The sequence below is a fragment of the Diadema antillarum genome, unplaced genomic scaffold (genome assembly GCF_040938485.1).
Source record: "Diadema antillarum isolate AM-2024a unplaced genomic scaffold, OU_Dant_1.0 seq00000708_RagTag, whole genome shotgun sequence".
Classification (NCBI taxonomy): Eukaryota; Metazoa; Echinodermata; class Echinoidea; order Diadematoida; family Diadematidae; genus Diadema; species Diadema antillarum.
The window spans coordinates 1,034,021-1,060,908 of NW_027271612.1; the positions used below are offsets into that span (position 1 = coordinate 1,034,021).

The 26,888-nt window shown below is 38.8% G+C and overlaps 1 protein-coding gene across 1 annotated transcript in view; it reads right to left on the minus strand.

Moving 5' to 3' along the window:
• The window catches only part of LOC139737832 (uncharacterized), a 63,301-nt gene that overhangs the window by 30,800 nt on the left and 5,613 nt on the right, over positions 1-26,888 (minus strand). The window contains exons 4-11 of the mRNA XM_071648506.1: positions 18,655-18,719; positions 17,951-17,985; positions 16,911-16,967; positions 14,493-14,665; positions 13,184-13,283; positions 13,087-13,132; positions 11,355-11,555; positions 1,156-1,302 (exon numbers count right to left, since the gene is read on the minus strand). Coding sequence (XP_071504607.1) covers positions 1,156-1,302; positions 11,355-11,555; positions 13,087-13,132; positions 13,184-13,283; positions 14,493-14,665; positions 16,911-16,967; positions 17,951-17,985; positions 18,655-18,719 — 824 coding nt within the window. The remainder of the gene's footprint in view (positions 1-1,155; positions 1,303-11,354; positions 11,556-13,086; positions 13,133-13,183; positions 13,284-14,492; positions 14,666-16,910; positions 16,968-17,950; positions 17,986-18,654; positions 18,720-26,888) is intronic.

Below are 26,888 nucleotides of genomic sequence, written 5' to 3' on the forward strand. Positions count from 1 at the left end.
GTGAATGTTTGCAACGAAAGGCTACCACACATTTCAAGAGCGGGTGACAAAAGAATGTCAACACTGAACATGACAAACTCACAAATCCCCTTCCTAAAAGATTATCATCCCTGCCTACCAGTACCTTTCTCATTTGGTTCTATAAACTCTAGGTGTGATAATCGACTCTCCAACTCCTCCGCAGCTGACACATAAGCCTCTGGTGATGGAGAAGCAATCACAAAAATGGATACCAAAACAAGAAATGTTTGGAGCAAGGCTAATGAAGTGGTTGTCAGTCCTCTACTAATATTACCATTATGTAATTATCTTTCGACATCACACACACACAAACACACACACTTTCTCTCTCTCTCTCTGTCTTTCTAGCCTTAATGTGTACATAAAATTTAAATGCACAATTCAGAGGTATCATTGCAATTGTTTGAACAGAATTATCTTGCATTTAAAAAGAAAAAAAATACATCTTGGGAAAAAAAGAGCTAGTCTATTGAAGACCACAATAATCAACATGGAAACCAAAGCATGTGCTAACTTGCATGATAAAAGCTTGACTGGGACCTTCAAAAACTTGATTTTGAAAAAGAACAACGGGCTGATGACTGAAACCTTTATCACACTGAAAGATGACCACTCATAAGCACAGACATCAGCCAACATATGACTTTCTTTATACACGTGTTCAGGTTTATGCAGCCTGCACTGAGGTTCGCCATTTTTCATTCTGTTTTTGCTTTTTCAGAACTTGGAAGTAAAGACATAATGTACATGTATCACAGCTTTTATGTTTTGTTTTGCTTTATGATTTATTTTCTTATGTTGTTTCTTTTATTCTATTTTGAAAAATAATATATATAGCTTTGACAGCCTCCCTTACTGAACAGTGATTTGTCAGATCAAACCAACATACAGGGGATAACTGTGCATCAATAGAAAAAACAAAAATCTTCACGTAGCATTGAAATTCACCCTTCTTGAGGACACCACAAAAAAAAAAAAAAAACCCTCTACGGACAAAAGAAGACATATTGTCTCACTATTTCCCTTCACCATGCTTCATGGTCAGAACTGACAAATTTATTCTCTTTACAGTAGATTCATCCCTTTGGTGGACCTCACTATATTAAAGCTAGAGATGACACAAACTTTGCTTACCCTTCTCGGTGGGAATAAAGGGGTCAAAGTTTCTTGTCCTCTCCAGTGTCCCCACCGATGACCTCTCTTCCACTTCCGGGTCACGACCCCTGGCCTCTGGGTGGTACTCGTCGTACGGTTGTCGAGATGCTGCGTATGGATCTTCTTCTGAACATACACATAGGAGAGAGACAAGTGTTGAGCAAATTTTAGCATGTTCCAATTGCCTGGCTAAACTGCACTGATTTGATACTCTATCAGAAAGTGTGGTTTACTATGCCTCGATGTCCTTTGCATACACTGAATGAGTATTATGGCAAGATAGATGAAATAAGGATTTAAAATTTATCACTGCTTGTCAAATTATTATCATACACTCAAATGTTTGAGGTGAATACGCCTCAAGTTTTGGATGAAAGTTGCTTTACATCTTAACTAGTCAGTTCAAACTACAGTTAAGTTCATCTTTTTTTTAGCGGCAGTGCAAATGGATGTAAGGGTGATTTTGAGCCAACATCAGTGTGTATGCATGGAAATGAGCAGCCTCAATCCAGTAAGCGCTTTCTCATAGTCTGCAAGCCTGTGTTGTATCTCTTCCAAGAAATGAGCCACATCGACGCAGAGTGCCCTGTCAAAATTTGCCAATAAACCATTATATCATGGTTTGGCTTCTTAAAGCCATACTTCGCCATATTCCCCTCTAACAACAGTTGGAGATGATCGGCAGTCATTTCCCAGAAATGTTGACTCATATACCAATTCCTCCTAGTCTTTAATCCAGTCCCTTCAGCTTGTACTTTGAACCCTGAAAATAATGCCTTGATGACACACTCAAACTTTGAACCTTAAGACGAGGATGGCCCACCTGCAAAACTCAATATTGACTCTCATACCGGGGCAATGTTTACTTATCTCCACAACCGTACATCCAATGACTTGCTTTCCTCGCCGATCAGCACAGATGCATGCATGGTCAGATACAGGTAGTGGCTGTCAGTCACTGAATATTCCATAATCTCTCTAACAATTGGGACCTGCATTGCCTGATTTGCACATTGGACAGTGGCAGTGTTATGAAGAATGCCAAAAGTGTATCTTCGAACTTTAATACGATACAAGGAAATTTTCGTGTTGAGAATAATAGAATTGCACCGAGTGCTCCTGAATTAGTTTGACAAAAAATTTGGACCATTGCTGCCACAGCCACATCCCTGAATTGTATGCACCTATGTGTTATCACTCCAAACTTGTCATATCGGCATATAACACTGAAAATATCATTGATAGAAAATGCATTGTGTGTGTGTGAATATTATTTATGGCAAACACACCATCCTATCAGGCCTTCAATACAACTGCGCACGAGTATCACTAAAACGGTGGAACAAATAGCATTCATACATTAGACTTTGGAACATGACAAATTTACTTCCACTAAGCAAATTGGGGTAACCTCACAGCATGAGGAACTGACTTATCAAAGCGGCAAAAACCATATCGGTTGAGAAAACCAAGTCACAGACAAGAGACCCGCGGGTCTAGCGCTCACCTGAGTATCGCAAGTTCACCTTTCACGCAATCACTAATCTAAATTATTCACAGCTCTACCAAAATTTGACCAGGCATTCTCAAGTAGAAGATGAAAATGTACAATAAAGGCCCAATTTTTTAAAGATTCCTTAATTTGGGGGGATTGGGGCCCCCTGGGGCCCTCTGGGTGGGGCATGGTGCCCATTTTGATAAATTGAGATCCTGACCCCCTAGAGATGCTACCTGCCAAGTTTGACAAAAATCCATCATGAGGTTTTCAGGAAGAAGATGAAAATGTACAATTCAGGCCCCCATTTGGACCCTTCCAACCACCCCCCCCCCCCCCCACCCCCAAGAGGGGCACCCCTGGATCTCCTATGAACAAACTTGAAACTACAGCCATTAATGTCTCACTCATAGTATTATCTCAGCTCTGTAACTTCTGATTCTAGAGAAGATTTATAAAGATTCCTTCATTTGGGGGGTTTGGGACCCCTGGGGGCCCCCTGGGGGCCCCCTGGGTGGGGCATAGTGCCCATTTTAACAAATTGAGATCCTAACCCCCTAGGGATGCTACCTGCCAAGTTTGGTGAAAATGGGTCATGGGGTTCTCAAGAAGAAGACAAAAATGTACAATTTAGGCCCCATTAGGACCCCTCCTCACCCCCTCCCCTGGGTCCCAAGGGGGGCATCCCTGATTCTGCCGTGAACAAACTTAAAACTACAGTCATCAATGTACTAACTCATAGTATTAACTTAGCTCTAACACTTCTGGTTCTAGAGAAGAAGATTTTTGCGGATTCCTTAATTTTGGGGGGTTTGGGCCCCCTGGGGGCCCCCTGGGTGGGGCATGGTGCCCATTTTAACAAATTGAGTTCCTAACCCCCTAGGGATGCTACCTGCCAAGTTTGGTGAAAATGGGTCATGGGGTTCTCAAGAAGAAGATGAAAATGTACAATTTAGGCCCCATTAGAACCCTTCCCCACCCCCCTCCCCTGGGTCCCAAGGGGGGCTCCCCTGATTCTGCCATGAACAAACTTGAAACTACAGTCATCAATGTACTAACTCATAGTATTAACTTAACTCTATCACTTCTGGTTCTAGAGAAGAAGATTTTTACAGATTCCTTAATTTTGGGGGGTTTGGGCCCCCCTGGGGGCCCCCTGGGTGGGGCATGGTGCCCATTTTAACAAATTGAGTTCCTAACCCCCTAGGGATGCTACCTGCCAAGTTTGATGAAAATCGGTCTTGGGGTTTTCAAGAAGATGATAATGTAAAAAGTTTACGCACGACGCACGACGCACGACGCACGACGCACGACGGACGCCGGACGAAGGGCGATCGCAATAGCTCACTTGAGCCTTTGGCTCAGGTGAGCTAAAAATCCCCCCACAATTATAATATTATAGTAGTAAGGTCCTTGATAGCGAAATTTTGCTGACTAGACACACACGGGATGACAATCACTTTTGTATATTAAAGCAGAAAGATACATCAACATTTATATCAAACAGATAACGGCAGGTACTTGTAGTTGTTCCACGACAACAGAGATGATGGCATGTTATCTCGGAATCTTAGATGCGGCGAGCTGAAAATTGTAAAACTAAGAGCATCATCAAGTTTCAACTGCACAAAAGAGAAACTTCATGCTGCCACCAACAAAATAAATGCTTGGCAACATGAAGACTATGAAGTATTCGACATCAATAGCTATGATGGAATGCACTTTAACACATACTTATTTACAGTTTAAGGTATGTCAAGTGGTTCAGACTCCTCAAATTATGCAAGAAGCTGTGTCAACACATTGAAAATCAATCAGTGATATCAGGCTACTGGGAATAGGACAATTGTTACAAACATTCCCTTAATCTTACCTTACTTTGTCCTAGGTGCTCCATCATATCACTATTACATTGTAGTACAAACACTTAATACATACTGGCATCAAATCATTATGTTCAGAAGGATATGTAGAACAATTTCATGTTCATGAAACGGCAAAGTCAAGTGATCAATCTCTGTATAATATATGATAATTTGATGAAAGCTGGAAATACATTGTAGCACAGTCAAGTGACAGAATAACTGCAAAAGTGAAAGTTAGGGTGTGTTAAAAAGAAGAAGAGAAAGTAGGACAGAAATTGTGATTATGTCTCTAGACATCAACTCTATCAAAGTTGATGGCAACTCAGTGTGTACTATAAAACAAAGTCAGTGAAAATTTAACATAATTGGAAAAAGGGGCAACAATGGCTAGCAACAATATGAATAAGCATTCACAAAATATGATATCTGGGCCAGGTGAGGTTGCTTATAACCAGTTTCCATGGTGATGGACGGCTATGACTGGCTGTGACATCACATTTTCATACAGTATCATTTCATTTCAAAGATAGAAAGACCAAATGCCCCTATGATAGAAATCATGACAAATATTTTGTATGTATTGTACAGTGACATTGAGGACTTGCTAGTTACAATTCACAAGTACAAATGTGATGCGCTCCGTCGGAATGAGTCAAAAGTCGCAAAAAATGAAATCGTAGTTATGCCTATATGTGAATTCTACAGACTCTAAGCTTTACACTGATATGTAATACAACTCATTTCGATATCCCTATAGATCATAAAAACGAATATAAACTACGTTTATGATGTCAGTCCAATTTCTAAATAACGGAGAAAATCGCTCTCAAAGTTCAGGCTACGTTCAAGCTCACAACCTGTTTCTTTCACGGGACGAAACAATACAGCAGTCCTGCTTAGCGACGGCGTTTACGCTCCATCGCACGCACTACCGTATAAGGCGATAGCTTGGGTATGTAAGATAATTAACCAATCGCAGGACAGGTCTGTCATTAACGATACTGACCAATACGGCAGCCCGAATGTAAACTTCGGCGCGTTTGTGTCAGTGCCGCTGCCGCCGCATGAATGAGTCGGTACGCGTTGTGTGTCGGCTGCGTTGTGGTTTGCCGCAAGTTTTTAACTCACAAACAATAGGAAACAGTAAAAAGAAAAAAGGCACGCAATGCGTCTTACGAGAAGCGTCTTTTAGCGAGGGCGTTGATCGCTTCCATTCTCCACCCATGTTGTTGTCAATGGAAACTAAAGAGGATGCGTTTAGCAAGTACCAATGCCTAAATAGAACCTGAGAACCTATTGTAGGCGGGCACGCAATGCGTCTTACGAGAAGCGTCTTGTAGCGAGGGCGTTCATCGCTTCCATTCTCCTCCGATGTTGTTGTCAATGGAAACTAAAGAGGATGCGTTTAGTATGCAAGTACCAATACCTAAATAGAACCTGAGAACCTATTGTAGGCGGGGGTTCAAAAGACAGCATCGGTAGAAAAAGTCAATGAAGTTAATTAACGATAGTCGTTTTTTGAGATCGTGTTCTTTGCGTGTACAAAATAACCCTCAAATTACGCACATGGTCGTAATGTTGCAGAGCATCAAAGACTGCTTTTGCGTCTGTTCTGCCGCAGCTGTATACAGCCGTAACATTCTGAATTCCCACCATACTAGGCACATTTCCTTTATAGGCGTTGCGTGCACAGTAATTATCGCTTATCACGCTTGCCAATGCTGCACATATTATACGTATCAGAAGCAAAGGTTGATGTAGGCTTGACAGCTTCACGTTGGGTTTACAATGATTGTATCGTAGATATACTTCTTATTCTCAGTCACTTTTGTAATACCATAGCATATAAAAAACCATTAACTTGTAGCTTAAGCTGAATGTTTTTTTTTTTAACATCACATTTGCAGTTACAATCTTTCTGCATTTGAGAAGTGGAGTATAGATAATAATACTGACAAATATTCGGAATTAATACTTAGGCCTTCTTCATTTCGTTTTGTATTCACAAACCTTATTAGGAAAAATGATTGCTTGATTACTTCGGGTAAAGAAACCACCGGCAATGACCGGAAAGGAACCGCATTTAATTTTCTTGTTAACGAACCTACGCTAATAGTGAAACATATTTCATTGTGTGATTAACGAACCTTCAGAATAATCAATTGTATTATCCCCCCCCCCCAAGAAAAAAAAAAACAGTTCAATGTCATGCGTTGTCAATAGTGATAAAAGGCCCGTTTTTATTTCGTAGTGTGTCTCAGTACTCCTGTGCTTATTTTTAAGGTTGTGCCTCTTTCAATGATTGCGATTGATGTTCAACTATTTCTTTCACGCAAGCTTGAGCAGGAAAAAGCTAAAATTCAGGCAAGGAGACGAGTTTTCTTCCATGAGATACAATCATAAAGACACACATCTATTCCCGAAAGTTGTGTGATTGCTTATGTGCTAAAGAATTGTGTCCATTACATGAATCAGGCACTATACAAAACGGTTGAAATCTACTGAAAGTCGAACTTCGTTTTTTTTTTATTTCATTTCCATTTCAAGCGGGGATAGACTAGAAATTATTTTGTCTATACTGGCAGGAGACATTACAGTTTTCCAGTACATGCTCCGCATTTAAACAGTCGCCATATTTTCGTGGTCAGAATCAGATAATGGACACATGGTATATTATAAAAATACAAATACAAAACAACGAATACGCCATATATACAAACATTATGAACTTCAATGAATTAAACTTACCTGTGACATTCTGCATAAAAAAACAAGCACGCCGATTAAATAATCTTTTAATAGAATTAATAGAACACACAGCGATCATGCATGGCAGATCAAATCAAGTTCAATTGGTGAGAAAGCTAAATGAAGTTAAAAAGTTGACTTCTCTTCGTTTCTCTTTCAATTCATGAAAACAGAATTACATTGTATATCTATTGAAGAGGATTATCTCTGTTGCGAACGATCGCCATATATATAGCACTGTTAGTCTTCTGCGCTAATCCGAATCCCTAAATACTTTAATTTTTGCTTGATAATGTAATAACCCTGCTTATAACTTTATAAAGGACTCGCAAATTAAAAGTTTCAAACCGTATACTAAAACATTAGTACACGGTGTATTAAAAAAAAAAACCATTTTGAATGCGTTGTGTGTTAGCATGTTAATAGCATCAATCTGCCTTTTATTTTCCGTACGTAAAGCGCACAGAAACGTAACCAAACGTTACCAAATACAGTGAAATGCATTGTACGGCGTGGTACTATCATTAGAAGTATATCCCATTCCTTTTTTTTTTATTTGCTTGGTGCTTGAAGCAGTCGTCAAACCATGTGTCATTTTCGTAGCGACATCACTTAGGAATTAGAATGTATGAAGATAATCGTTACTCATTTATTTTGCGCTACTATTATAGCATTTACATTTTTCAACTTTTATTGACATGCAGTATTATGTTACTGTATGGTTACGATTACGAATGTTGGTTATGAATTCAAAAGACTGGTTTATTAATCGAACTATGAAGGTAATAGTTGTTTTGAAAGTAGTTCGATACAAGTTCAAAACGCAATCGAAGTCATCGTCATAGGGGAAACTGATAGCTCTAGAAAACTTGTTTAGGTTAGTAAAGATTGCCGTATGCAATCTTTGTAGAAAGTTTTGACTTAGGCCATCAGAGTATTTTAAGAAATTATATAAAGAATTATTTGTTTTGATTATGTCAAGAATTAGTTTGAACTATGAGAACAAAACGGCGCGGTTACCCAAACAATGCCGTAGTTCGATTATAGACACGATGGGTAAAGTGAATTCATGACTTGACTAATTTTAACTGAATTGATGACCTCTTCTGTAAACCATCAGTTATGTCTTGTAGATGATACCTCTGTAATCGTAGTCAAAATTCTTTTGAGCGATGAGACGAAAACCAACAAACAAAATGCCGTGTATCATCGCTCGAGATTCCACCATTTGGCGTCACCCGACCAACAATAAGTGGCAAATCAAATGGAATGTTATGTTGTTGGACAGCAGACTGTGTTACGATTTTTAAATGTTTCGAGCAATTGTTTAAAAAAAAAGAGAAAATGAGGCAAAGTTCATGAAATTAGAAAAAAGCACGTAAATGCAGGCGATCATGTTTGATAATCAAAGTAAGAGGTTACACTCGGCCGTGCGGATGTATATAATTGCCTTATTTACATGTCTGATTTATGTAAACTATGTTATATTTGAATTTAGGTTCCCTTCCCTCCTTGATAAAAGTTGTGTTGGGTTTTCGCTATAGGCATTTATTAGGAAACGCTGTAAAAACGACAACAAATGCCTACTATACATCAAGAGATGACCTATACATACATGAAACAAAAATTCTGTACGTTCTGATATAATGCAACTGCTTGTTTGTTTGTTTGTTTGTTTGTTTGTTTGTTTTGAACTACCATGGTCTTTGTCGGGGGAAAGATGAAGAAAAGTAGTAGACGGTGTATCACTCTCAAATCCGGATGATTGCGATAAGTGTGTATCCCCGCCCTTTCTATACAGGTAAGTTTGGTATCCTGTTATAAAAGCCTGCATGTGTCACGCAGAAGAACTGATTCCGCGATCACTTTTATTCTTTCATAAAATTCACGTTTTAAGATAGTAACGATAGCTTGTAGGAGATAGGGAAGTTAGCGTTCCTGACTGTGGTTCTGAACACAAAAGGGGACTGAAAAATTCTTTTACAAATTAGCAGACATAATGCCGATCCTCCAACACTGTTGCTCCATTCCGTCACTGATTCTGCTATCAATGGCGAAGAAAGAATACTGCTTGCGTGATTATCCACCCCTTGATAGCAGGAAGTTTACCTTTCATTGTTTAAGGCTTCGTTGATGTGGGGTTTACTCGAATACAAAGCGTGAACAGTGTCGTCCGAGTTCTTTCATTCGAAATTCCTCAGAATACGAAATTCAATGGGCAATTAGCGCTGCTACTTCGCAAAGCTGTTAGCCAAATTCTTTGCAGACTTGACCTCTCACATGTCAGCTACACGCAATACACGACAAACAGCTATCATTACAAACATTCTGATTAAAAAAAAAAAAAAAATGAAGAAGCACAATTTTGAGTAGCGACACAGCTTTCTGTCCCTTTCTCAAATAGGTCCTACTTCTAATAAATACACAGATGACAAGGGTGAGAATATCCTCCAAAGGGAACACGAGCTATTTGGGCATTAATAATGTTTGTCTTCCGATTTCTCTCCATGCCGTCACGGCCCAAACCATCATAAGAAATAGGGGTATAAATTTTATTAACCAGGGAAATAATAGTACGCATTACATACATTTGGCGAATTATCACACGCATTGTCGACTTTATAAAAACGAGAATAGTTGACAACTTAGGCCTTACTATATCTCCAGAGATGAACTTAAAACAGCAAGTCACATACCAGGGAACGAAAGTTATGATTATTTGAATGAATTCATTAATGAGGCCAATTAATAACCGTTGTAAGAGTACACACAAGCATAAAGAGGTTTCAAGTTCGATATTATGTGATAATTGTATGAGCTGATAGATAAAGTATCATACATTTTGCGTGATCGTTCGTTGAAATTAAGTTTTCAGCGCGATTTGTGCGTCACATCAATCACCACTTCATGAAATGGAGTGCATGTATCAAACGAAACTCGCTTGTCATGCAATCGATAGCCTTGGTCAGCTCATTATTATTGCGTAATTCTAAAGCCCTCGCCGCTTGGCCGCCGACGCCGCCGCGCGCACCATGCTTTGTTTTGTCTTTAATGGGGTCAAGAGCAATGCCTCATTAGCATACCCCCTGGCAACGGAGGCGGAGTCTCGATCGGGCAAGAACAATAAGGTGCGAAACGCAACGCAAAGGCGAGCGTTCGAAAAAAATGTAACCGAAAAAAATTGTCTCAGAAAAACTGTGATTTGGGACACTTGTACTAATTTTTACACGCTGAAATTTTCTGTACAAATAGATAAAACGTCAAGGAATCAAAATCCGTCATAAGAAATTTTCGACCCGAGTAGTGCTTCCCCTTCATTTTCGGCTCATTACGGGAAAAGTCCCCGTGCGACTTATGACTCATTTTGTCGGAGCGCCACACAAATGTCTAGGTTGAATTAAATTCATGGATTGGGTAAATTTTGATGGCATTAATGTGCATATTAAAACATATTGTCCATGAAAAGGAATAACCCAAAATGAATGCATGCTGATACACGCATGTGAAAGGGACAAGTTATATTAGTGCCTATTTCATGCTTGTTTGTAATAGTCCAAAGCCTATTCTAAAACATGGATTTGACTGCAACAATCTCTGAGAATTTGTTATAAGACTCGAGTGACTCCGAGACAAAGTAGAGGGGGTATGTGCATGTGTGAGATTATACGTATGTGAGATTGAAAGTAGGGTACACACAGCTAAAAAGGGTGTATTAATTCCACTGCAGTTTTTCAAAGTGCTTTCACAAACAAGAAAAAAAAAGTAGCACACTCAAAAAAGAACAAGGAAAAAAGAAGTATTAGACACCTATTTATAAGACATTAGCGAACAGTGAGAGGGATAGGTGAATTGGACACGAAAATGTGTCAGAGTAATAAATGTATTCATGAAAACAACAAAAACAAAGACAGGATCAGATGTCTTGATTACATTCCTTGATGTGGTGTAGGTCAAAGGTCACCGCAACAGAAATAGAGGGAGAAAATTGAAGGTTAAAGGTCACATGTAGTGTGGGTTGAGATTCACGTCAAACTGTGAATAAAACACACGGCAGCCTCGTTCCGGCATACTTTGGCCAGCGCTGGACGATGTGGGACGCGGATGGTCGTAGTTGTCGCGCGGATTCACGCCCGGAGTGGCTGGCGGGGCCTGCCCCACCTCCTCCGCGGGGGCAGGCTCCGGGTCGAGGTCAGAGGTCAAGGGATAGTCATCCCAAGGGTTGCCATAGTCGTCCACACCTGATTGGTGGGGAGCTTGAATGGGGGAAATGACTGGAAGGCAATGGGAGGGATCATGCACAGGAAAAGCTTTAGGTAGCTTTAGGATCTAGGGGAAACTCCACTCTGCATTTTACACATACACATATTTCCATTCAACTTTGATAAAATTTTGCTTTTCTCACATGAACATTAACCCATTGAGGACGAGTCCTGAGTATACTCGGACAAGGGTCTATGGCAAATGCTTGTTGCAGCAAAATCAAACCGTCCTCAACCAACAGGATAAAACTGTAAGTAAACCTTATGTACCAAATCATTCTAGAGTTGCATCAATTTCAGTAATGGTGATGTTTTATTTGTAATGATTTTTTTCTTTTTGATAAGTCTGCCGAAGAGATGCAAAGTGATAAAATCAAGATCTTGAGTACTTAATTTGCATATTAATACAATGTATTTCTATGCAGCTGTATGTGATTGTGGCAGATACACATGTACTTCTCCCTTGTGAGAATAGGTAAAACTTCAGAATTCAACATTTCATCTTCATTTCTGCAATTTCAGTGTAAGGATTCAGTACACTCGCTGTTCATTGTCTTTCCTTCCATTTGTTTTGTTTTGATTTTCAATATGTTTTTGTTTTATTTCGTCACAGAGGCAACCTTGTGCAGTTAGTGGAGTTTACCTTTGAGCATGCACAGAAGGATCTCATTCTACTGGGGAACTACAGCTACAGACAGTTTATGAGGTGAAGAGCATGCCATGCAGTGGGTTTACAGACAGCACTATCTACAAAAGTTTTGCATGCAGAATTGTTATGTATATTTCCTAGGGAAAAGAATAATGTCTCCTACATGAACTTCTCTGAATAAAGAAGGGATACTCTACATCGACTACAGATCAGTTGAACACAGCTCAGTTCAAACCTGAAGACAGTTCATTGATTGCTCTATTTGTTTTTGATCTTTTAAAGATGGGACTACCATTTGAGAGGAAGTTAATACTCCACGGAAATTGTGCTTCATGACAGCAGTATAAAGGAAATTAAATGTATAAAGCAACAGGTCCTTGACATTTAAGCATATCCAGAACAGTATCATGGAAGCGACATTTGTCGAAACATGAATGTCAGCAAAAAAACATATACATGTAATCTTCATCGCAGGACCACAGCAACATGTGAATAGCACATGCTGTTTTGAGGAGAAATCTCAGTTATCTTTGTGGATTCTTTAATAATTCCTTTCACTTCTTACTGACACAAGTTTGAGGTAATACTGTTTCCTCTGCTTTCTCAATGTGGAAAGTCAAGTGCTCTTTCGTATTTGCTGGAAATATGAATAATATGTTGGCATCACTGACACTTTAAAAGTTGATAACCTTTGAACAGGTTGTCTGATTTTCCTCAAACTCTTTACTGATGTGCTCTACTACTATTGCTGCATTCACTCATTCCCCACACTAATATTTGGGTGAACTTGTCCTTTAACCAGAGCACTCCACAAGTCAGCAACAAACTACCCTAGCGCTCTGCATCCTCTTCACTACAAACTTCCATTTTCTCTTTCCAATGCCATTTATGTACCTGCCGGGGGCGGGGTGGGTGAGTAGTCCCTGTAGCCAGCCGATGACTGGTAGGGGTTCTCCTGCTTGGGAGCAAACTCCTTGTAGCCGGGCGAGGCCTGGTAGGGGTCCTCCATCTTGGAGATGCTGCCGTAGGGGTTCGGTGCTATCGGGGAGGGCGATCGGTAGGAGTCTTCCACCGCTGCCGGGCCGTCATATCTGGGTGGGGCGGGTCCGAGAGAAGGGAGAAATTGATTGATGGAGAAACAACAATGATTATTGTGTGTATTGTCTTGTATAAAAAAGATGATGGGGATCTGCAGACAAATTAGCAAGATGCTGTTTGAGGGGTGGTAGCACTCCAAAGGTATTCAAGGGAATTCTGTTGCAACCCTCATTATCAGTTTCATTATTACTGGCATTCTAAGTTTAACCATAAAACGGCTGAGGGGGGAGGGGGTGTTTCGTGCTATACATTGTAATTCTGTATACATGAGAAGGCCCCATCATGAGGCTTTTTGACTTTCTTTGTTCAAGTCTCGTACAACTATTCAGACCAAATTTGCCCCCCTCTGGTTTTAGCATAGCCAAAATAGCCCAGCCTGATTAGGGTTAAAGAGGTTTGGGGAGAAATTCCCCTCCCCCTTTAGAATACCCTTCTCCCCCCCCCCCCCCCCAAACAAAGAAACAAAAAACAAACACCCTTTGCTTTTTTTTCTTTAATAATCATCACCACAATCACAATTAAAATCCTCTCTAGCGTTATTTTTGCCATTATCACCTTTTTACTTTTAACCTTCTTTATCCTTACCCTAATCTTTACTTCAACGCATCTACCAGTGTATCTTTGTTCCCTTTCTCATCATCATCATCACCACCATCATCATAATTATCATCATGATCTTCACCACCATCATCATCTTTATCACAATCATCATCATCAAGGTACTTGATTGTACTATTATCAGGTTCCACTTTTATAACTTCAGATTTATTTTCTCCCATGCCATCCCCACTTTTCATAGATTTAATGAGAATAAAATAGTTCAATTACCTAGTTGAATGTTCTATTTTGTATTTTGCTTTTATACTGCATTGCAACCAGTGTCAAAACGGCAATTTTTGGCCCGAAGTTACGAAGGTTGTGCAATCTTTGTCCAAGGTTTAAACCATGGACAAAGACCATAATTTGTATGGGGCACCATGTATCGCATATGTATTTCGTTTATGAAATCACCATTTCATAACAAAATGAAAATTTTGTCGACGAAACGACTGATTTCGAAACGAAATAGGCCATTCGACACTTGGCGTCCCATACAAATTACGGTCTTTGTCCATGGTTTAAACCATGGGCAAAGATTGTACCACCTTCGTGAATTTGGGCCTTTAAGTATCAGGTACTAAAGTTAGGTTATCGTTACTCACCTATCTCTGCTACCGTAGGGATCCTCTCTCTCTATCTCTTTGGGGTTGATATCATGGTAGTCATCTCTGGGCGGGTTCTCCGTGTAGCCGTAGCCTCGGCCGTCGTCGGAGGGCGGGTAATCCTGGTAGTTCGAGTGCTGGGGGCTACCATAGTTAGAGTGGCTCCCATAGTCCTTTGTAAGAAATTATACAGATACCATCATCAGAGTGAACTCTTTTAATCCTCACCACCCAATCCCCCACTTTACATGTCATTGATGCCCCCTGCAACATCCCTCTCAGCACTACAAATCCATTTGCTGAGCCTAGATAACATTGGTGACACTAAACTATACACAGCCCAGTGGCTGTAAAAAAGTGACAGGGCTGTACCAGGGTGGTGCACAACAGCAAAGCGAACACAAGGCAAACATGGTGATCACATTGAGTTTTGATGCTTGACATTACTTTGGTCACCTCAAACTCAGTACAGACAATCTTCATTATTAAATTAGACTTCAGTTCTATTCTATCGATATTGACAAACACGATTCACGACTTTAAATACCAAAAATGAAGATTATACACTGTATGCAGCGGGTGCAAACAGTACATCGTCTTTCACTGACGGCCATTTTGAAGTATCGGGACCACAAAGTGCAGCTAATATCACGTGAACTCTAATTATTCAAAATGGCCGTCAGTGAAAGACGATGTACTGTTTGCACATTTTCATTCTCGGTATTAAGTTGCGAATTGTTTTTGTCAATATTGATAACACAGAAAAAAGAAGTCTAACTAATGAAGATTGTCTTTACTGAGTTTGAGGTGACAAAAATGATGCCAAGTATCAAAACTCAATGCGATCGCCAAGTTCGCTTCGTGTTCGCTTAGTCATTGTGCACTACCCTGGTACAGCCCTATCGCGTTTTTACTGCGACTGGGCTGTGTATAGTTATGGTGACACAACATTTGCTCTTGCAAGCATTGCTCCAGTCTTATTTTCTCCAAGGATGTTATAGGGTTAGCATTAGGGTTGTGAGAGGGATATAGATTTTTAGTTTGATGTGAGGATTAGAATTAGGCTAAGGGTTTAAATACTGTAGTTTGTGGGCAGAATTTATGTTTTAGTGTGCAGATATTTTTATGGGAGCAATTGCAGCAAGAGCAAATGTCATGGAACCATGACATTAACCCTCACAATGCTTTCTTCATGATTAGCACAGATGTCTAGAAACCAATTGCCTATGAAAAGAGATTATTTTACCAAATTACCCAAGTCTCTAATGTGTCACCATGGCCTTCTTATTATTTATCTATTTACTTTTTCATTTATTTCCAGCAATAGGGTGGATAGCCCTTTCAGCACAGCTGATTTTCAAAGGGGTCCACTTGACATACATATCACATTTACATAAACACAACAACCGCGATAGATACACAGTAAAACTTGTACACTATGAGAATGAAAACATTGTAAAAAAGTGACTTAAAGTCGACAAATTAATATGATTCATCAAAATTATACCAGTAGCAAAGACAAATTATACACAAAATGACTTACAGTCGACATATTGATACGATAAATTAGGATAATTGCAGCAATAGAAATAACCGGACAAAATAAAACCAAACAATAGAAATATATTCAGAGAGCTCGACTTAACACATTTGTAAATACCTATCCAAAATACTAATTAATGACAATAAAATGTGTTTGAATGTGTGTGTAGATAATATATATGAGGAAAGAGATATCCAGATATCCAGATATTAGACTGGATCACAATGCTAAACCCGAGTGGGCTCAACTTCACGTAAGTCAAGCTTGGATAGATTATTGAATGTTTCAGTCAGACAATGATTTCTTAAAGGGACATTCCAGGCGATTTTCATAATTTCACATCATGTAGTACATAAATCAACAGTTCCATGTATAGATTTGTGGAATTCATTGTGGTTCTTGAGCAGAGAAACAATACTTTGAAAAACCTTAAATGAACTGTACACTGAACAAGGATGATGACATAGGAGGTTCACATATTCCAGAAATGTAGCAGTGTAATTCCATTACAATACCGCTTGCTTGCGAGTTCACCTGTGTATAATCTATGCATGCCTTCTTCTTTTGTTCAGCTTCCAAGAGCCCCAAGTCATGCATTCTAATGGGGAACCTGCCATGTCATCATCCTTGTTCATTACAATTTGTTATAAATTTTGAAAATATTCTTATTCTTCATCCCAATTATCATAAATACTGAAACTCTGTCCTCAGTATAACTAATTTATAGTGGTTCACATGTAAAAATATGAAAATCATCCGGAGGTCTCCTTTAACTAAATACTGCAGTGTGTTCATGTTTTCCATTCCCCATGCACTCTGAACCACAACATGGAAAAATACAGGGTGGGATGTAACTACAAGGAGCCAATACTCACTTGGGAGCCGTATGGATGGGGCGCATAGTCTCCCCCACCGTATGGGTCGTGTGAAATCTGCAAGAAAAACAAAAAATAACAATATAATATCTGTCATTTTAGATTCCCCAGGAATCTGTCAACTGAAATAAAATAAATAAGTAAATATAAAAAACTTTCCCACAGTTGATTTCAAGTACTCCGGCAATGCCAGTGAACCCCAATTGTTTACAAGTTTGCTGATGGAATATTTCTGTACATCTATCTAACATCTCACAAAAAGGGAAAAAAAAACTAAATTTGTTGACATTTTTGTTCTTTCTCGGTAGAGCGAGAAACCAGGGGAAAAAATGTCCACATCACAGAATATTCATTGCCTACTATATCTGCTCCATATCAGATTATGATACGCACACAGCAGAGTAGCTACACATCACTGTTACAAAATGATAAATTTTGGCAAATATCCCTGACATTAACGGTACATAAATCGAATAAAGTCTGCCGGCTTTATTCCCTGTATACTAAATTCCCTGAAGCAAATACAATTCCGTATACAGTTTAAAATGTTTGTTATCGAAGAGCTTAGCAAATCCGCAGCTTGCGACTATTGTACTTTCCTGTCATACACAGGGAATGTGATACAGTACCATTTTCTGCTAGATCTGAGTATTAAGAATTTAATACACCTGTATCTTTGCAACTGCCACTACATCTCAATGATACCAAAATGGGTGAATATCGGCTGAATATCAATGCCTCACATCTTCGATGATTCGAACTGAATTTTTTTCTATTCAATCTTATTTAAACCCCATGCAGATGACTACTATAAACTTAATAAGCACAAATTATGAGACCTACACAATGTATTACAAATATTCTAATGCCTTGAATAATAGATGAGATGGTAATATCACAGGGCAATAATGACAATATAACACAATTTGTTTGGTTCGTCCATCAGAATGGGTATATCCCAAGGATATGACATACAAACTGCGTACATTACAGCAGCAATGAAGACAATTCGTGCACAGTTTAAAACAAAATTACATTACCTGTGAATTACTCCTGTTATAGGGGCTTGAGTAGGCTGAAAAATAAAAGAAAAAAACGTGTAAACACAGATACTATAAATAGCCCAGTAATTCACATACAACGACAAAAACAACAACAAACAAACAAATCAACAAACAAACAGCAAAAGATAAATTGTAAAATGCCTCATATACATTGTGTACATGTTAACCTCTCCTAGACAGTTTAAATGGATACGCACATATTAGGTACAGATTTTTTTTTTTCTAGTTTTCCTTGATCCCCCTTTTCTGCATCAAATACACACACACACCGTACAAGTACTTTACCTTGTACACACAAGTATACAATATACTCTCTGATTTCCCATACATACATGCACAAGTGTGTAAAAGGGAACTTTTGTTTCAATTCATTCAAATCTGTTATGGAGTCCTCCTGCTACTTTAATACCTTGTTTCCATACCAGTTCTGAGGTCCTTCTTTGTATTAACAATGTTGTTTAATCACCTATCGATATGCATGCCCATCTTCCCTGATAAATAATGTTATACATACAATGTACATTGTTATCTTTACTTTGTGGGAACAATATCATCAAAGTACAAAGTATATCAAAATCAAATCAAATCAAATCAAATTGATAGTAGGTACTGATAGTAGGTACTCAATTGTGTTTCAAACAGGTATGGGAAAGCTGATAAACGCAGCCAGTGATACTCACGATCAGCGTACTGCAACGATTCCATGTGGGCTGTGTCCTCAAGGTTCCTACCGTTCAATTCACGCCTAGGAGAGAGATGTGGGATACAAGAGACGGAAGGGGGGGGGACCAATAGCAAAGAGAGAGAGGGAGAGATGGGGGGAGGAGGGGGGAGGAGGGAGGGGGAAGAATGGATTGGTAGAAAGTCAGAAAGACAGACAGAAGGAGAGGGGGAGGAAGAACAGTAGATGGATAGAAAGTCATAACGTCAGAAAGAGCGAGATGGAAGGAACGTGGGAGGGTGATGGAAAGTGAGGGAGATAACATGATAGAGATGGTGAGAAAGGAAGAGCAAAGGGGACAGAAGGGAAAGATGGATGAAAGGACAAAGGATGATTGAGGAAAGAACATGGATTTGAGAGAAGGAGAAATGTTAAACAGGGACAAGAGCAATGGAGATGGTGACAGATGGAAATGGAGAGAAAGGCAGGACATGAAGACAGATGTAGACAAAAGCAGACAAGGGTTGGAGACAGACAGAAAGAAAAAATAAATGCAAAGACAACAGTATAAATCAAACTAGTAATTGTCAGGCCGTATCAGAGGAACGAGTGATAACAATCCATAACCACGGCAGACAGACAGAGCGTTCACATCGGTATCAAACTTTCAAATCTACTGTCTAGTGCACCAGGGAAAAGTCTTGGCTCCAAGATATCAATCAAATGCAGGTATACAAACATTCTGACATTTGGGTGCTGTTAGGTGTTAGCCAAATCTCCACATGCAAACCACTACCAGACATACAGTAAACTTGTTTACAAGTGAGGGAACACTCTTGCACTAGCATACACCGTAGCTGGTTTTATACAGGCAAGTTCAAAATACAGGTACAAGATTAGCTCACTATTATTTCATGCCAGATAAATGTAAAGATATACAAATGTAAATACAAAAGGAAAAACAAAAAAGGGATTATATTCTAGTGCAATCAATAGTAGCACCAACATTTCCCTTGCAATCGCAAAATACCAGGGTCATGGTTACATTTCAATATCAATTCACAAATGAGTTATAATAGATGGATTATGAATGAAAATGGCATAAACTCACATTTAATAGAGATTCCTTTTGATGTAACATATTTAGTGTGTACAGAGGAGGACAGGTCACATGCACATAAAACAATATCCAATACTTTCAATGACAATGACATTCCACTGTATAAGCAAGACCACTGTGAACACACATTCCAAAATGACATGTTCCATGAAATCCCAACCCATAAACGCCACCAACAACAACAGCACAGGAAATATGAAATGGACAATGTACATTCTACACCTGTGAATCACAATAGGGAGAAAAAATTACACTTGGCAGGGACAAAGGTCAAGGAATTGCAAAAGTCTTCCCACGCATTCCACAAATGCATACTTGTACAATGTACATATTCCACAAACACACAAAAACAACAACACATGTCCTATTGTCATAAAAGCAACAAGAACAACTCACGTCCAGGAATTTTATAACAAGTTATGTCAAGTGATATTGCCACGAAGGATTTCCACTTGAAATGTTAACAAACCCATCTCGCATCTATGCCAACAATGTCTCACTACTAAATACAGTTTACAAACACCTGTCTGGGAGGACTTTGGAACATATAAATCTAGTTGATCAAGGCGTGGATAAAGGAGATAAAAACTGAAGAAAAAAAATGTAAGGGAAAGAGGGAGAAGTATTTATATACAGACAGGCAGTCATTTTGAGTCAAGAAGAAGAAAAAAAAAGTTGGAAAAAGGTGTTTAACATTGCAGTGGGTCACTTTCATTAAAAAGAAAAAAGAAAAAAAGAATAGAACTTATGCTGACTGAGCTATTATACAAATATACCAGGCCTGAGAGGCTCTGGTTGAAACTACAAGTATGCGCATGAGGTGACTTCAGTAGCACTATTTTCTGAGGGGCGCAGCCCCGAAGAAAATAGTGCTACTGAAGTCACCGAAGGCACATGTATAGTTTCAACCGGTGCCTCGAAAAATTGGCCTGGTATATTTGTTTTATATCCCTCCCAATGAATTTAAGAGTATTTGACTGCTGGTATTCTGTAATTTACCCCTTTTTTAAGGGCATCTTGCTTTACTTTTCAAGAAGATTGACAAGTCATTTACGCTCGGGAAAGCAGCTCAGTAGGAGGGCAGCGCGTAGGGGAGAGCGGGGAGAAGTGGGACATTATTTCAAGTTCGCCGATTTTCTTCTGATATCTTTTTATAAAAGAGATGATTACATTTCCTTGCGGGCTTGCATGAAGGTTCATATGGTAGGTTACATAAAGAGCTATAAACTTAGGGAGGCACTGTTCTCAATTTTCTGCAGTTAATGAAAAGAAAAAACCTTATTTTGGGGGAGAAGTTGACCCACCCGTGGGTAAAGTGGGACAACGGCAAGGGAGAAATGGGACGGTGTTGGTAAAGTGTGACATCCTATAAACATGTCGGAAAAGTCAAAGTTTGAAGGCGTAATGAAACATTGGTAATGAAAACAGTCAAACATGCTTTAAAATGATCTTTATTTCAACAAAACAAGTTTGAACAACATGTTTGAAAATCTGAACTGTTTTACATGTAATGCTATTATGAGGGACAAATGGGACACGTTGTCCCAACTGTCCCTCACATGGCATATACATAGATATGTACAACTGCTCAGTAACCATGCAGGCATTTGTCAAAAACAAGTTATATTAGTTGCATATCAATAAGGCTCACCACCAGCTTCAATTGTGCCCTTGAAATCATGAATACAAAGACAACAGGTTAATTAACCTGATTTTAAAAAAAAATCATATTTGGGGGAAAATTTTCAATAGCAATTTATGCACACTTAGAATTTGCCGAACTGCATGGCTTTCTTAATGTGATGTATGGTTGCTAGGGACTTATTGTAGATATTAGCCAATCGCTGATTGGTTGAACAGTTTTTGATTCAGAGAACGTGTCCCACTTGACCCGCGTCCCAACTCACCCCGCTCTCCCCTACGCGTACTATGAAGAGACAACTGCGCGCTCAGCCGCTTAGTACTCGGTGCATTGCTGTACAACGTACTGGTAAACATGTGCAAACTGCAAACTCACTACGCGCTTCATACATGCAATACGCCTATCCGATCTGTCAACAAGTACGTTCGGTTGCCAGTGCGGTGATGTGCGTGCTCGAGCTGATCAACGATGTGACTGTGAGCTGCAGTTGATTGTGTTTGTCTTTCTACCTAGCTGTCTGTACATGAATAAGGACTATCATTTCCTGTTAAAAATGCAAGTATACATTGTAAATTTGGGTAGCATTCAGTAACAGCGTATAAGGTTAGATTAGGCACTGGAAAAATTCTAGCAATTAAAGCATCGAGTGCCACTGTAAATTCGTGTGATTCGTACGGTGTTCTAACGTAAACAGTTAACAAGTAACTTAGACTCTAACTCGTTAGACACTCTAAAAAATAATTATTAGGAATGAGATTACGGGAAATAGGGCCTACTGTTAGACAGGTAGAATTAACGTTATAGGCTTAACTAGCGCTAACGTTAAAGCAGGCCTACTATCTACTGCAGTTTCGTTTGTCAACATCTTTTGGGTGGGTCGCTCGAGTTAGTGAACTGCGAGACCAACTTTCAAACGGCGAAGCATGAACTCCCCAAAGGCCTATGGTACGTCAAAAAACCCTAGCTTGCTTATTGGTGTCTAATTATAGATCTACGATATCGCCTACTCTGTTGTAACGTAATACAATTTCCCCTTTCTTTTTAGGTAGAATGAGGGCTTTATAAGAGTCTCTCTGAGTCTCTCTAACGCACGTAACCCGTGTCGCATTGAGTGTATGCATGCCTTGCGGTGTGGTTCTCGCGAAGTGCAGTGATCTAAGGCGCCGCGATACCCATTCATTTGTACATGAAATCTCTCGCGAAGCGAAGGTGCTGCGATACCCATTCATTTACACATGAAATCTTTCGCGTCGCGACGGGACGCGAAAAAGGCGCGAAAATCACCAGCGTGATATAGTTTTTATCAATTTCCCTAGGGAGAATAGTCATACGCGGATTCGTAATGGTAGAATTATGTTTTGTTGTTTACAGTGCTCTCGACCAATCAGAGGACGAGAAGCAATTTGTGAGGGATATAAATGATTATGGATGAAGAGCAAAGTTCATCCCACAAAAGCTTTGAGAATGGTGGCACTATGAAGAGAATTTCATTTATGCATGAATGAATATAACTCTGGTTTACTGCCAGTAACTTCTTCATTGAATAGTTTGCTTTCATGAGCAAACACGAGTTCAGACCTCACTTCTCCATGCATCCCATTTGGCTTGTTCTATACAGACATGATGTGATGTGATATGATGCCAACAAAAATGCAGCACTGACACAAGAAAATTGATAGACTACACGTATGACATCACATACAATAGACTGTTATCTTTCACTTCAATTCGTTCTCTGCGAAACCTGTCACTGGTCACGATCAATGTCAATGTTTAACTTTCTAGCGCTATTTGCCTTTGTTTGAATTCCATTCCTGCCGGTCAATGTGCTCTCAGAAAATGAAAACACACTCACATACAAGGCACACACACACACACATACATTCGTGGGACTGACATACACCATAAAGAGAAAGAGGAAGAAAATGAACAGGATATGATGTAATATGCTATTATTTAAACCACTCTCTTTCAATATTGACGCATTCTGAAATTACGTTTTTGTATCGATGACTGCTGACAACCACAAAAATATTGTCTCCAATGATAAAAACCATGGTGGCTCTGTTCACACTGGTTGAAATTTCCACTGAAAGGAATCATAACAATCAATGACACCAATGGAAGGACAACCAGTTTTAGAATCTTTCTGAAAAATCATCCTAGATAAACATCATCATCGCCAACTTCTATTTTCTTCCTTTACCTCTCTTGTTTTTATTTTCATGGATGAACAGGCGACTGGGGGGGGGGGGGATCTAGATTATATTGATGCAATGCCAATTTGCGAAATTGTAACAATGCACTGCAACCACAACATATTCTGTTAAATATTACAGTTTAAAGTAATAGTGCTATAATAACAGGGGATATTAAAGTTTCATCCCTTTGAGGATGAGTCCCGTGCATACTCGGGCAAGCTTATATGCGAAATGCGTGTCGTAGCGAAATGCGTGTTGTAGCAAAATCAAACCGTCCTCAATGGATTAAAAACATAGAAACCACATTTTCTTTGCCACATTTCTTTCTTTGTTTGTTTTTTTTCTTACAAATCCTGAAGATGTACACGTAGAAGGAACAAATGGAATGAAATTTGCAGAAATAGGAATTGCCATCACTCTCCTGTACTTCACTTTTGACACAGAGTCATAACAATGGCAACAAAAGATTTTGTTCAGCCATCTTCTTCTTTAAATATTAAAAGAGAAATTAATAAGGATATTTACTATGAAATGGAAACAAATGGCAGGTATACTTTGGTTCTCTGCAGTCTGCTTTGCTTCGTTTTGGATGGTAATACATTGTACAAAATTCACAAATCACGAAAAACCAAACTTTTGTTTTAAAATAAATTCCATGCTTCTCCTTCCAGAAGATGTCGCTATTCTGCATTTAGCCATACTACAGTTGTCAACAACTGATACAGTTACTGATCTGAGTAGACCGTGAAAACAGGCTGTATTCAAAAGCCACACAGCCAGAGGGGAACCAGCCATGAGCCATGAGAAGAGATCCCTCACTATATAAAACATCTAAGTGCTTTAAAAAGAAAAAAGAAAATGCTGAAGTACATAAAAGTGTGAACTCAGCCTTGTATCTGTTGACAGAAGATGTAAAAGAGGGACAATAGCGATTTGAATGCCGACAGCATCGCCGGGGACAAACACGGACTGTCAACACGTACGCACAATGCAAACAGCTCAGCCAGCATTCTAACGACCATTTGATTATCAAGTGGAAAACACGAAGGGGTCCAAAATACAGGTGGTCTAGTGGGAGTGCAATGGGGAAACAAGCTGATGATCAGTCAATGGGGGCATCAATGACACTCGGGGAAAAGTATGAAAACTTTTGAATTCAAACTTACAGAGTACAGTGTAATTCTAAGATTAGCAGTATATCATGCCCCCCCCCCCCATTACATATAATATATTGTACACTATACCGTATAAAAAAAGTAACATCTTGAATGTATTGTTTCATGATGTTTCCAATTTGAGATGTACAGTAAGTACTGAACAAGAACATTCCTTTCGTCTCATTTGCTGTTCATAATAATACAGGTCTACTGTAAGTATACAATCCTATTCACTGACAGTAAAACAACAACAGCAAATCGTAATTTCTTTTTCAAATATTAGTTTACACAAGTACATGTAGATATCCTGATAGTGCCAACAAAATTGCAAATATTTTATGCCTGACTGTCCCATCATCTATAGAATATTATTAAAAAACAGCTAAATCAGCAAAGTTCAACCATATTTTCTATTTTAAGTTGAGACACAACATAGCAAGGTATCCTTCCACAAAAAATGAATATATAAAATGGTTTTGAAAATGTTTAACAGTGTCCTAAAATAAGTGTTTGCAGTTCAGCTAAAATGAGTGAACTTTAAATAATAGTGACACCAACATTCCATGATATCATTTAGTCTTTATCTCGTTCCATTTGCTCAGGGGGAAATAAAAAACAAACAAAAAACAAAACAATCACTTCAATCCACTCATTTTCACATCAAAAGAATGGCATATAAATGCACCTCAAAAGTAAACATAGGATTGATCAGGTTGGTCAGTGCTTTTTATGTTTTTTACTTTTGTTGAAGACCAGTGTTGAGTATATTTGGGTAGGTGTCTATGGGGAATGCATGTTGTAGCAAAATCTGCCTGTTCCTCAACATATTAAAGGTGAACACAAACTCGCACTGTATCAATCACAACAAATCTCCCACACGGTATAAAATAATTTTGATGTCATGCGATGTTACTCAGCAATATAAAGCAAGCACAAAACATACACTGAAGCTGTAACAAATGTTAGCACACAAACAAAAGTGATTAAAATGGACAAATTGCATAGATAACAAATCAGTGTAATTTCAATTAAGGGATATATGCTATACATGCACTACACATGCCACAAATACATTTTGGCCCTACAACTGTAATTCTGAACTATGGATCATGTAGCAAAATATAAAAGCATATGAAACTGATATGGCGGCAGGCAAAACCACAAACAAACTCACTGATTTTACTATTCTCAAATGCAATCTTAATGCAATCGTAACAACATGCAATAGCCCCATGATGTCTTTTGATGGTATATAATACATGCATATATGGATATGATGCAAAACATTTCCCAAATTAATCAGAAGAGGTAACAAGCCAAAAGGGTGGTGTAAATTATATTGTCTACTAGCATCAGGACAAATTCCAAGGCTTCAGACTTTTTGAACACATTTTGTTTTTCATTGAATTTCCAAGATTGTTGCTATTCTTGTGTTATGTCAAATATGAATATTTGTCAAAGACAATATTTCTTTTTTTTTTAATTCTTTCAAATGCAGGCTAAAATCTACAACTGACACCAGAGCCTTTTTTTTGGTATAAAGCCTTCCACAAGTTTTCACCTATGTACAGTCCATCACAGGGTGGCAACTTGAGACACAGGGTCCCATGTCGAATCAAACTCTTCTAGTGCAATGCGTTATGCTTTTCCGACACTCGTGCAAAAGCAATGACCAAAAAAACAACAACAACAATTTGAGCCTCTCCAACTTGAATATATGCATCACAGAAACAAAGGAAGAAGAGGAAGTCCCATTTAAAACTCTGAACAAATTTTTAGAAGGATCAAGAGGTTGGATAAATGTTTCATATTTTATAGGAACATTTTTTCTTTTTTTTCGCACCAATACAGGTCAACTCAAACTTTACAATTTAACATCTGCCTCTTCTGTGCTTCCTTTGATGAATTGAATCAATTTTGCAGGCATTAGTTGATGTTGTCTTTAGAGATAAATGTCTATTTTTCTTTGAGATGAAAAAGGGCAATGCTTGTCAAAAAACTATACAGAAATTTTCAGTTTGTTCGAGGTACATGTAGTACACCAGACTCTACATTCCCCCAACACACATCCCCACGTAACTATTCTACAATCAAGTTCCAGACTTCAAATATTGTCGATAAAATGAAAAAAAA